Below are 13,760 nucleotides of genomic sequence, written 5' to 3' on the forward strand. Positions count from 1 at the left end.
AAGTGACATAGCTGACATGTTGATAGCTAACCCTTACCACAGAAATACTTATAGTTAGTAGTTTTATTCTGTCCTGGCAAGGGAGTACACCAGGGCAGGGGACTTTGTAGTAGTGGGCCTGGTAGGTGAGTGGACCAGGTGGAAGTGATTGAAGTACTGTGGTGTGGGGAATTAACAAAGTTACTCACCATAGTGACTATCTTACTCCTAGTCCATAGTCCCCTTTCCTACATACTTGTGGGACATTCCGTCCTTCGGGATGGGACGGAGCACTTTTGTCAAAAAGCATCAAAAATAAAAATGTTTGTCCTTTTATTTTTACGCGGGGCCACCGCACGTGGCCATAAACCTGCCCTCCTGAGATTCGCAGCGCCCATCGCCCTTCAGTGTTTTTCTATCGCCAGGTATGGGACCATTTAAGCAATAATAGAGGATACGTTTTAGAGGGGACGCGGGCGGACGTATGGAGGAAAGGGGACTATGGACTAGAAGTAAGATAGTCGCTATGGTGAGTAACTTTGTTATACTCCTACATCCTGTCCCCTTTCTTCCATACTTGTGGGAGATTCCCAAGCACAACCAGAGGTAGTACGGTTGGATGGAAACTCCCTTCACTGAAACAAGTTTCTGAGGACAGCCTGGCCAAATTGGACATCAGCCCTGGAGCTCAGGTCTAAGCAGTAATGCTTGCAAAAAGCTGATGGGGAGGCCCACTTAGCAGCCTTGGCGATGTACTCCCAAGAAACATACTTTTGGAAGGCAATAGCAGCCACTTTGCCCCAAACTAGATGTGCATGGATGCCCTTAGGTGGTTAAAGGCCTTGGATACTATAGGCTTCTGAAATACACGAGACAATCCAGTGGGAAATTGATGCTTTAGAAGCTTTAGAAGAAGCTGGTTTCCTTTTAGGGTCACCAAACGTAACAAAGAGTTGTGAAGAGCTCCAGAGTTAATTCGTTCCATCGAGGTAAAACTTCAGGGCTCGCCTGACGTCCAAATTGTGAAGAAGTCTCTCGGCATCGGATGCCGGGTTCGGGAAGAAGACTGTTAAGGAGATCGATTGGTTCAAATGAAAGTCAGTAACCGCTTTAGGCAGGAAGGAAGGATGAGTACAAAGCACGGATGTTCCACAGAAAGCGCTTGTAGTTCGGATGTTATTGTAATCAGAAATGCAACCTTCCAAGAAAGGTACTTAAGATCAGTAGTGGCCATGGGTTCAAACGGCTGATGGCATAAAGCTGTGAGGACCACATTTAAATCCCACTTGGGATGAGGAGTCCGCACCGGCGGGAAAAGATGAAGTCCTGCAAAGTGCCTTTTGATGAATGGATTAGTAACAGCTGTCCGTGGACAGGTAAGCCGCAATGGCGGTAAAGATAAGTCCTGCAAGACAGACATGAATGCCTGAAGTTGCCAGGTGAGACAAAAAGGATAGAACAGTGTTGACCATGGCAGGCCTGGGATTGAGCCGTTTAGCTAAGTACATTGGGCCCTCGTAGAAGGTTTCCTGGCCGCTTGGATAATGCGCATATTGTCTTCGGACAGATTGAACTGCGCTAGAGATCTGAATTCAGGCACCAGGCCGCCAAGCTGAGCGATTGAGGATAGGGGTGACACGGCTTGTGATCGCTCTGGTGAAGAAGGTCGGGTATCAGCGGCAATCTGATCGGAGGAAGAATCAACAGATGCTGAAGTTCTGAAAACCAGAATCTGGCTTGCCACAAAGGAGCTATGAACAGGAGAGTGCAGTTCAATGAAGCCCTGGGCTTGCAGAGTGACCGGTGAATCAGTGGCAATGGAGGGAAAGCGTAAGCTTTCATGTTGTCCCACGGAATCTCGAGGGCGTTTCCCAGGGAGGACGATCCGAGCCCATCCCTGGATGCATAAAGAGGAAGCTTCCTGTTTGTAGAAGTCGCAAAGAGGTCCACCTCTGGGGTACCCCATTGATGGAAGATGTTGGAGAGGACATCGCTGTTCATCTCCCACTCGTAACTGGCTGCCGACTGATGGCTGAGTGAATCGGCAGTCACATTGGTGCGACCCGGGATGTGTACAGCCTGGAACCAGACCTTGTGCCGAATGGCCGAGTCCCAAATTTGTATGGCAAGACCCACAAGGAGAGGTGACTTGGTGCCGGCCTGCTTATTGGTGTAAAACATCGCCACAGAATTGTCCGTACGAATACGGACTACCCTGTTGGTAATAGACAGTTGAAAAGCTTTGAGCGCCAGAAACACAGCCAGGAGTTCCAGGTAATTGATATGAAACTGCCTGTCCTGGGGTGTCCATATATCGAAAACCTCGAGGTGACGCAGCGTCTCTCCCCACCCCAGAAGAGAGGAGTCTGTTGTAACCGTCACTTGTGGGCAGGGCTCATCAAAGGAGGCCCCCACTGAAAGGTTGTTGGTCGAAAACCACCATTGTAGATCTGCTGTCATGCAGGATGGAACTGGAATTAACTTGGAATCCGGGTCCGATGCATGAGACCAGCAGCTCTGTAGAGCTAATTGAGTGCGCCTCATCTTCAGATGTGCAAGAGGTAGAGCTAGCGCGCAAGAGGCCATGAGACCCAGCAGTCTCTGGAACCACCAGGCCGTCATGTGTGAGGACTGGAGGAAGAGCTGACACGTGGTCGAAAGGGCCGCAATCCCGTCGGCCCGTTAGGAACATCTTGGTACTGACTGTGTTCCAACGGAAACCTGGGAAGATCAGGTTTTGAGAGACCGCCATGGACGCTTTCTGCCAATTCACCGACAGCCCAAGATGGAACATGAGCTGAAGGAAAGACTGAAGATTGGTCAAGGCTGAAGGACTGCGCAGGAGCCAATCTTCTAAGTATGGATAAACATGAACCCCATACAGTCTGAGGAAAGCTGTGATGACCGACATCATCTTCGTAAAGACATGCAGCGCCAAGCTGAGACCAAAAGGGAGTACACGAAACTGGAAGTGTTCCGCTCCCACAGAGAACCGTAGATATTTTCGATGCAGGCTCCAAATCAGAATGTACATGTATGCATCCTGGAGGTCTACCATGCTGATCCAGTTGCCCTTCCGAAGAGAGGATTTTATCTGGCAAGGCGTGATCATCTTGAATGTCTCTTGGGGAAGAGAAAGATTGAACTGGGAAATATCGAGGATAGTGCGCTGGCCAGCCTGGTTGGGTTTGGGCACTGTGAACTAACGGGAGTAGTAGCCCTCCCCTTGCTCCCTGAGGGGAACAGGCTCCACCGCTCTAGAAGTTTCTGTACCTCTGCTCTGAGGGAGGGCGACCCAGTCTGCTAGAAGGGAGGGTTGAAGGCTGGGGTAGGTGGAAGGGCAAGCGGAAGCCCGCACGAGCGATTGACAAAACCCATTGGTCTTGGGTGATTGGCTGCCACGCCTCCAGATCAGACGAAATTCGTCCTCCCACTGGAGTCTCATGCGACTGACATAAAATATCATTTGGATGATTAGTTGGCAGGGAGACTACCTGTCCCTGGAGAGGAAGCCGATGGGTGAGAGAAAAACCGGCCACCTTGCCGCTGCTGCTTACAGCGAGGTCCGCCAGCTGGAGCCTCAGATCGGCACGCACAGGGACGCTCCCCAGCGTACATCTAAATTTAAAGGGGAAGATGATTTTCTGGTGATAAAGGTTCTGTTTCCCGTTCTTAGTGAGGGAGGCCCATGCAGTATGGAGGAAAGGGTTGGGACCTAGGAGTACTACCATAGAAGGAGCCTACTCTCTAGTCCCAGCTCTGTAGACTCTGTAGGGGGTGTTGCCTTCAACCAAGCCCCTGAGCTGCAGGGAGACAAGAACCACCTTACGATCTTGTCGGGGTACTCCCTAGGCATCCAACTCAGGGTTTTTGTCCTCCAGCCTCTTACTTCAGTATCTCCCTCGGCATATAGCCCCAAGTCCTGTCCTGCACTTTCTCCTCTTTCTAAGCTTCCCCAGCTCCACATGGATGCCTCGCCACAAACTGGTGTCTGAAACCCACAAGCCCCCTCCCCCTTCCAAGAATACCCCTTGGTCTCGGAGCACCAAGAGAAAGCAAGCCGCACCAGCTCAACACCCAGCAAGAATCAGAGTGTGGAGCTCTCCAACTTGATCCACACACTCAGGGAACTTGTACACTCCTGTGAAGAGGCCACAAAGCGGCAACCTCATCAAGCCAGCACCTAGTACCGCCCGGAAAACCCTTCCATGAATTTAGACATTGAACGCTGTGAGGCACCATTGATGCGAGACCCATGTACGTAAAATGGGGTGGGGCTTAAGACCCCTTTTGTATGTTTCTTTGCTTTTATCACCTCCCCAGTGGGAAGAACAGCCAGCAAGGATAACTGGGAGGACAGGAAGCAGGAAGGTGTGGGTTGTTTGGGTGAGTTCAAGGGAGGAGAAAGAGGATCAAGAGACAAGGCAAAGTAAGTACAGAGCAAAGGAGCGTGGAGGAGAATTGGTGAAGGAGTGTGTAAGGTGAGGAGGTTGATCGGAGAGTGGTACTTGGGTGTGGGTGTAAGGTGAGAGAGTACTACAGACAGAATAGAGTGAGAATGAAAAGCGGACTGAGGACATGAAAGGAGAGGGACTGGGGAAGGAGTAGGTGGAGTGACAACAGCAGTGTGAAGAGGGGAAAGTAGTAGATTAGAGGTGTAGTGCGGCGAGGGGAGAGTTGTAGAATGGCAAGGGGAGAATAGAAGCAGTGCAGAGGAGAGAGTAGCTGTAGTAATAGTGCGGAGAGGGGAGAGAGCGAGTAGCAGGGAGTAAGATCAGAGCGTGGAGTTAGATAGTAGAGCGGAACAATGGAGGGGATAGCGGAGGAAGTATCAGGGAGAGCAAGGAGAGACAGTGGGTGGAGTAGAAGGAAAGAGTAGGAGACGGAAAGGGAGAGTGACAAAGGAACACAGGGAGCAGAACATTAGAACACAGAAGGATAAATCCAAGTGGGGCCCGGTGTCAGAACCTTACAACATATTGGGGATGTTAGAGCAAGGATCATTTAGGTCTTTCCAGGGGGAGCTTCACATAGATATGGCGTTTGCCGTGAGGCCATCACCCTTAGATAGGCCATTTTGTAGATGATGGGGGGGTTTCCGATCCCTAGTGACAATCACAGGGTTGAGGGATTCCTGGGTTAGGGAGGCAACAGCCTTCACTAAATGAGGGAGGTGACAGCACATAGCGAACCCCTTTACTATTCTAAGAATAAAATACTTGAACAGTATGCGAGAGTTGGCGTGTTTTAGTGGCCGTCTGTGACAGTACTCAGATTGGCAAACACCCTGACACTTTTATACAACGGTACAATAAAACCGAAATACTTTAGGCTCATCATGTCTGCCTCTCAGTTCTGGTAACACATGGTGAGGTGCTTAATCTACCGTGACCAAACCACAGTGGGTTAGAAGCTACACCCTGAAGACCATACGGGAAGGGACTTGTTCAATTCATCCTAACACTGTTTGCCTAGACACTTGTTAGTGAAGAATATCGTACTTTGCAAAGCCCTTTTGCTCCTCCACGCAGTTCATGCCACCCAACCTGTCATGGTTAAATAAAGGTGTTGAACCACATTTCTCACTTGTGTGCTCTGTTGATCCTTCTTGCCAGCTATACAAATCTCATGTGCAATATGATATATAGAAAATATGACAGCCCCAGAACACCAATACCCCAAGAACTGCCATGAAGAAAAGAAGTGGAAGGAGGTTGTCCTCACAAGAGCTTGGAATGCCCTTGTTCAGGTCCCAGAGACAGCAGAAATGCTGAAAAGATCAATACCAAAGGGCAGTGGTGAGAAAGCGGGCATGGGATGATTTGCACGCTGCTGTTGCAACTTGTGGTTTGGTAGTTTTTAGTTCCTGGTGGCTTGGGAAGCAAAATGTTACCACTTTAAGGTTGTGCTTTAATGCAGAACCATGCCTGGCCCATTTTCAAAATCTCTACTGACCACAATATTTTCTAGAGGGTGAATAAGTGGACGGAAACTCTGTGAAAAGCATAATACCTCTTCCACTGAGTAAAGTCCAAGAAGCCGTGAGAGCCCAGAAAGCTGACAGCAATGTGGGAAGGACCCGATGGTATACCTGGTGCTGTCTACAAGTGTAATCCTGCCGTCTGTACTCCAGTCCTACTCCAAGTTTTCAATTCCGCCGTTTGCAGGGAAACAAATCCCTTTGTCATAGAAAGAGGCACAGATTGTTCTGATAGTCAAGAAGTGATACCGGACTGTCTCGGTAATACAGGTCTATCACTTTAATCAAAGTCTGCATAGAGATTATAGGCAAAGTTTTACTCCCCAGGATAATTCCTGGATAGCGGACAATGATAATGCTGAATAATGCGGAAGCTGTGGTTACCTTGTGTACTCTGGGGCAATGCCTGGGATTAGCTATATTGATCAGGAAGTACATGACCACAAAAAGTGCTTGTTCTTTATGGTCAGAGGTTGCCTCTGTGCACAGAACGTCTCTGGGCACAGTTGGAGAGGTTGTGTAGACCTCCGCAGATGGTCGTTTCCTCCACCAATGCCGCCTTCTAGGTTCTTCTGCCTGAAACGGAGGCTGCAGCATGCATGGCTAGAGCAGTGCCTATGCAAGAGCTAAACTGTTGGCTTTGACAATGCTTCATTTTCTTTGTGGCTGTCTTAAGTGCACTGTCTAACAAAAGAGGCTTCCAGGACGTGGTGGATTTGTAATAGGAACTCGACCTAAGCCCAACCGAAGGAGGCCAGGGAAGAGTTAAGTCCAAGGACTGTATTACAACAGCACATACTTGTAAACTGCTAGACACAAAGGAACATTCTAAAACGGAGTCAACTACATCTGGCTTGGAATGCTCTGAATGCTGAATTATTGAGTGCTAATATTGCAACATGCTCAGAAGGCATCTCCAGAGGAGTGGGCATATTGTCTCGGAGCACAGAGCTGGGAGGAACAGACGCATGAAAGAGTGAAGTCTGCATTTGGCGACTGACCCACTTTCGGGACTTTCTGCTCATACTGAAAGCCTTGAAGTGCTCTGGCACCTGCTTTCAGTACTACCCACTGAAGGAATATCCCAAACGCAAGGACAAATAGGCCACTGTCACTGAGAGTACATGATAATGTGTCATTACTGGTCGCTGATCAAAGTGAACCTCCCATTCTACAAGCAACTAGTACAGATGGATGTTTGAGAAATGTTGATCCACTCCTAGAGAATTCTAGGCCACTCAGCGTCATGAGAATATAGGGAAGCTACACCTGTTCGCCCAGTATGAGATGCTTCTGTGGGACAGTCACATGGATGGATACAGGGTCTATGGGCTACAACATCCTTAAAAAGCATTTTTGGGATTCAGCTTAACCCTTTCACTAGACCTATACTTACTAGAACAGGCGCGTGCAACACAAAATCCTGGCTTTAGGCCACACTAGAAAATGTTCAGACAAGACCCAATGTAAAACTCCCTCACATCCAAGAAATGTTTCAGTTACTTCTCAGGCGAGAACAGGGCCATTTCGGCACGCATGAACCGCAGGAAACCTTGCAAGATCTAGCATTAGCCTTAATGGAACACAGTATAAGATGGCAGGGATCAAAATACCCAGAAGTAGAATGGAGAGCCATTTGGCTCCTGCATGTAGCTAACGAGATCCAGCTCAGCTTTCCATAGACTCATATCTGGGCCTACCTTTGACTCAAAGACAGCTGATGCCTTACAAATGTACCCTTGCAACATAATGCCTGCTTTGCTCAACGCTTAAGCGAAATGATGCAATAGGATTAACAGTAACCTCCTGTGCTTTTTGGCAATTACAATACCTCAAAGACAGGTGTCAAGCATAGGTGTAATACAGAATAGTGAATCAATCATTTGTATTTAATCAGTGGATGGGAAATGTTTCACTTCATTTTTACATTACTACATTTTGAGTTGGAGAATTAAGTCAAAAAGATATCGCACACACACACGCACACCCCCCCAAACACTTCCCCCCCTTCCTGATGTCTTATTCCCAGAATAATAAAGTTACTCACCGTAGTGACTACCTTACTCCTAGTCCATAGTACCCTTTCCTCCATACTTATGGGATATTCCTCTGTCCTGTGGGTCGAAACCGGAGCACTTTGTAAAAAGCATCAAATTTTTCTAAAATGTGTCCTTTCTCTCTTTTTACACGGGGTACCGCACACAGCCGTAACCCTGCCCTCCTTAGCTCCGCCCAGCGCATCGCCCATCAGTCCTTTTCTATCGCCAGGTCTATGACCTTTAAGCAATAACAGGAAGCTTTTTAGAGGGGATGGCGGGCGGGCGTATGGAGGAAAGGGGACTATGGACTAGGAGTAAGGTAGTCACTACGGTGAGTAACTTTATTATACTCCTACGTCACGTCCTCTTTCCTCCATACTTATGGGAGATTCCCAAGCAATCCTCACAGGAATTACGCGTGGATGGAAACTCCTTACTGGAGCAGGTTCCTAAGCACAGCTTGACCCAGCTGAGCATCAGCCCTGGAGCACAGGTCCAGACAGTAATGCTTACAAAAAGACGATGGGGAGGCCCACATAGCCGCTTTCGCAATGGTCTTCCAGGGAACATATTTTTGGAAGGCAACGGCAGCCGCCTTGACCCGCACAAGATGAGCATGAATTCCCTTTGGGGCCCAAAGACCCTGAATGGTATACGCCTCAGAAATACAGGCCGCGATCCACCAGGAGATGGTCGCTTTCGAAGCTGGCTTTCCTCGCAGATTTCTGAAGGTCACAAAAAACTGCGAAGAGTTCCTAAGCTCAGATGTTCTGTCCCGATAGACCTTAAGGGCTCTTCTAACGTCCAGGCAGTGCAGAACCCTTTCGGCCTCTGAGGCCGGGTCTGGGAAAAATACAGGCAATGAGATTGACTGATTCAAATGAAAATCAGAGACCACCTTGGAAGAAAGGCAGGATTTGTTCGCAGGACAACCTTATCCTTATGAAAAGTAAGGAATGGATGTTCCACCGATAAGGCCTGAAGCTCACTTACACGCCCTGCCGAAGTCACAGCAATCAAAAAGGACACTTTCCACAAAAGGTACCTAAAATCAACAGTAGCCATGGACTCAAAAGGATTATGACACAAGGCTGTAACGACAACTTTCAAATACCACCTTGGATGCAGGTTGCGAACAGGAGGATAAAGATGCATCAGGCCCGCAAAGGGTCTTTTAATGACTGGATTAGACAGTGAAAAGGACCACTGGTCAGTGGACAAATAAGCGGCAACAGCTGATAAATATGTCTTGCAGGACAAGACATGGATGACAGACTCTGCCAGATGTGAAACAAAAGACAGGACCATGTCGATAGTAGACTCCCTAGGGTCCAGCTGCCTGGCCAAACACCAGTGACAGAACGTAGACATTTGCTTCTATACTGAGATCTTGTTGAGGGCTTCCTGGCCGCTTGAATAATGTGCATGTTATGCGCACAGATTGAAGCGCTCTAAAGATCTGAACTCAGGCACTAAGCCGCCAAGCTGAACGATTGTGGGGAGGGGTGCCACAGCTGTTGATTACTCTGGTGAAGCAGGTCGGGGACCAGCAGAAGCTTGAGCGGTGGGCACACTGATAGATGCTGAAGCTCCGAAAACCAAAACCTGGCCGGCCACCGAGGGGCTATGAAAAGCAGGGGGCAATTCACTGTGTTCCTTAGTTTGCAAAGCGCCCGATGGACCAGAGGAAGAGGTGGAAAAGCATAGGCTTCATGTTGTGCCATGGAACTTCGAGAGCATCCCCCAGTGAGGAGGCTCCGAGCCCGTTCCTGGAGGCATACAGGGGAAGCTTCCTGTTTGTAAATGTCGCAAAGAGGTCCAATTCTGGAGTGCCCCAACAGCAAAAAATATCCGAGAGGACCTCCGTGTTCAGTTCCCGCTCGTAGCTGACCATTGTTCGTCGGCTGAGGGCATCTGCAGTAACATTCAGCTGGCCCGGGATGTGTACTGCTACCAGCCAGATACCATGCTGAATGGCCCATTCCCAGATCTGAATGGCAAGATCCACAAGAGGAGGAGACCTGGTACCACCCTGCTTGTTGATATAGAACATGGACACTGCATTGCCGTGCGGACACGGGTCACCTTGTTGACAATGCCTGGTTTGAACGCTTTCAGCGCCAGTAATATTGGCAGGAGCTCCAGATAACTTATATGAAGCTGCCTGTCCTGTGGCAACCAAAGATCAGAAACCTGAAGATGTTCCAGTATCGCACCCCAACCCAGAAGGGAGGAATCCGTTGTGACAGTCAATAGTGGTCAAGGGTCCTGGAAAGGAGCGCCCACCGACAGATTGCTGAGAGATGACCACCACAAGAGGTCCGCCCTCATGAAAGGTGGGACCAGTATCATTTTGAAATCTGGATCCACTGCTTGAAGCCATGAGCTCCAAAGAGCCATCTGCGTCCGCCTCATCTTCAGACAAGCAAGAGGAAGAGCCAGCACGCATGAAGCCATGAGGCCGAGAAGCCTCTGGAACCACCAGGCCGACATGCTCTCCAACTGCATAAACACCTTACACGTGGCGAACAGATCCGCCATTCTGTCCCCAGTCAGGTACACTCTGCAATCGATCGCGTTACAACGAAAACCCATGAAAATCATGTCCTGAGAGACCGTCATGGAGGATTTCTGCCAGTTCACCGACAGCCCAAGATGGAACAGGAGCTGGAGGAGAGACTGAAGGTTGCTCGAGGCTTTCAGTGGACAAGGACTGCGCAGCAGCCAATCATCCAAATATGGATACACATGGCTACCCTGTAGCCGAAGATAAGCTGCAATGACCGACATCATCTTCGTAAAGACACGCAGTGCCAAGCTGAGACCAAACGGGAGCACACAAAACTGGAAATGCTGCTCCTCCATGGAAAACCATAGGTATTTCCGATGTGGGCTCCAAATGAGGATATGCATATAAGCACCCTGAAGGTCCACCACGCTGAGCCAGTCGCCCTGCCGTAGAGAGGACTTTATCTGACCGGGGGTGATGATCTTGAATTTCTCTTGGGGAAGAGAAAGGTTGAACTGGGAAAGGTCTAGGATAGTGCGCAGGCCAGCCTGGTTGGGTTTGCGCACCGTGAACAGACAGGAGTAGAAGCCCTCCCCTCGCTCCCCTAGGAGAACGGTTTCCACCGCCTTGAGATCCAGAAGCTTCTGGACTTCGGCTCCGAGGGAGGGCCTCCCCGACTGCTGGAAGGGAGGATTGATGGGTGGGGTAGGGGGAAGGGGCAAGCGGAAGCCCGCCCGAGCTACTGACAAGACCCACCATTCCTCGGTGATGGTCTGCCTCGGTGATGGTCTGCCACGCCTCCCAGTGAGACGCAATGCGCCCTCCCACCGGGGTCTTGTGCGAGCGCCGAAAACCCTAATTTAGCAGGCTTCTCAGAGGCAAGATCCCCAGATCCTGAGGAGGAGGCCGGGGACCGAGAGAAAAACCGGCCTCGCTGCTGAAGCCGATGGGAGTTTCCAGCTGGAGGATCGACTCTCTGTGTCTTTCGATCTAGAAACCCCTGAAATCCAGAGGAAGACCGAGGCTAGTAAGGCGTTCTCTGAGCCCTAAAAGGTGGTTTTATCAGAACGGACAAAGACTTGGCCGTCTGAGTGCTGTCCTTAGTTTTAGTCAGCTCTACGTCCGTTGACGACTGTCAAAAGGCAGGTCCAGAACTTTATCCTGAACCTCCTTGGAAAAATTTGTGGCATGAAGCCAAGCCTGACAAGGTGTCCACGCCAAGCATGAGGCCCCGAGCCGAGGTGTCGGCATGATGCGCCGCAGCCTCAAGCATATCCTGCGCCAGGACTCTGGCATCTGACAAGCCAGCCTTAAAATCGTCCAGCTTGTCCACAGGAATGAACTCCTCAAATTTCGACAGACCTTTCCACATTTTCATATTTTCCCCCGCTAAAATGAGCTCTGTGTTTGCCTGGCGCAACTGCAGGGCCGAATTAGCAAAGATCTTCCTCCCCAAAAAGTCAAGCAGCTTGTCCTCCTTGACAAGTACCTGAGCCGCCGCTGTAGATGACGCTGAAGCCGGTCTGGAATGAAGCGTGGCGGCTGCCACCACTGTGGAGGAAGGAAGCGGCAAGACGCTAAGGCTACCTCTTCCGAAGTATTAAGCCTATAACGAGAGTCAATCTTTTTGTTAACGTGCAGTCCAGAATGCGGCTTATGCCAGACTTTGTGGACCTCGGCCAAAACGTCCTTCTGAAAGAACAAGCCAGTGCGCTCCTGAGGAGACAAGGTGAATGCCCACGAAAGCACCCCTCCTTGTGGGGTGCTTCAGGTACTGGAACATCCAGAAGAGTCATCATGTCCAGTATCCGGTCATGGAAGGTGTGAGCAGGCCCCTTACGGAGTTCCTCGTAGAAAGCTCTGGTACTTTTCTTAGGCCTGGAAGGCACCTCGGGGGAAACCCTGGTAACAGAACTTTTAAAGCTCCTCCCGGACCGGGAAGACCCCGGGAAGGAGTCCCCCGGTCGGGGTGCCCTAAAAACTAAAGAATTTACCGGGCGTCTCTTCTTTTCGTCGATGAAACTTTGAAAATGTGGAGGAGGAACGTGCTGAAATACCTCCTCCCAACGCTCCAGATGACGTTGAAGTGCCCAGACCGAGAGGGGATAGCAGTAGAAGCACGAGTCCCACCGGTGGCCCGGATCCAAACACTCTAAACAAAGAGGATGGGGATCCGCCCTAGCGAAGCGTCGTTCGCAGGAAGAACAATTAGGAAAATCTAACCGAAACGGCATAGACGGACTACCACGCGACCGCTAAACCGAGCCGGGAGAAGGACACTGCATTGAAAAAAATCTTCTGAAGATGCAAGTGCGTCCAGTCCCGAACGTGGGGAGAAAAGGACTGACGGGTGATGTGCTGGGTGGAGCTAAGGAGGGCGGAGTTACAGCCGTGTGCGGTATCCCGCGTAAAAAGAGAGGAAGGACACATTTTTGAAAAATGTGATGCTTTTTACAAAGTGCTCCGGTCCCGTCCCACAGGACGGAGGAATGTCCCATAAGTATGGAGGAAAGGGGACAGGATGTAGGAGTTTTTAGCTTCTGGTTATCAACTCTTTATTTCAGTCCCCGGGGAGATATGATAAAACACAAACACTCACCACAGTCGGTGTTGCACTGGTCACAAGCGTAGATTCTTCCTTCTAGAGCCTCGGTTTCTGTAAATTTGGCCAACATTTCAGTAAGTGTGCATTCGGTAGAAGTGAGGGGCACAATGCCTTTCTCAATGTTGTGATAGCGCTCCGGGAACTCCAAGGAAAGGTCCCAGAAAGGCTCCACTGTGTCCGACTTATAGCTGCATGTTAGGCAGGTTACCTGAACAGGAAAAAATGCATAAGTAACAAACAAGACAGAAGCTCACATGGCTGTAGGGGAATGTGGGGAAGGGAAGGGGGTGGCAAGAAACACAACTATGTATCAATGTGTATGCACAGTTCTGAGGGAGGAACCATGTGAAGATGTGAGGAGTAGACACTCCAGAGTAAGACCTCCAGAAATACATCGATTCGATGAACAAGGTCCATCGCCGCTCAATCTCATGCAGATCTGATCGAGTGTCTTTAGAGTACCACTTTACACCTCCCAGCCTGCAGGGAGACATATGGACTAAAGGAAGTGGCTGCAGGAAGAAGGGGGCCAGAAGAGTACAAGAAGCATGGGCCGTGTTAGCGACTGCTACAAACATCAAGAAACATTTTCCCAAGAAAAGAAGAGCTAGGTATTTCTACAGAAGACCAGGTAACTGAAACGGAGGT

The 13,760-nt window shown here is 49.7% G+C and overlaps 1 protein-coding gene across 4 annotated transcripts in view; it reads right to left on the bottom strand.

Moving 5' to 3' along the window:
• Positions 1–13,760, bottom strand: part of USP49 (ubiquitin specific peptidase 49) — a 621,874-nt gene that overhangs the window by 169,559 nt on the left and 438,555 nt on the right. For all 4 annotated transcript variants that reach the window (XM_069633039.1, XM_069633038.1, XM_069633041.1 and 1 more), the window contains one exon: positions 13,107–13,320. In XM_069633039.1, coding sequence (XP_069489140.1) covers positions 13,107–13,320 — 214 coding nt within the window. The remainder of the gene's footprint in view (positions 1–13,106; positions 13,321–13,760) is intronic.

This window comes from Ambystoma mexicanum, chromosome 13, assembly GCF_040938575.1.
Source record: "Ambystoma mexicanum isolate Mex_15411 chromosome 13, UKY_AmexF1_1, whole genome shotgun sequence".
Lineage (NCBI taxonomy): Eukaryota > Metazoa > Chordata > Amphibia > Caudata > Ambystomatidae > Ambystoma > Ambystoma mexicanum.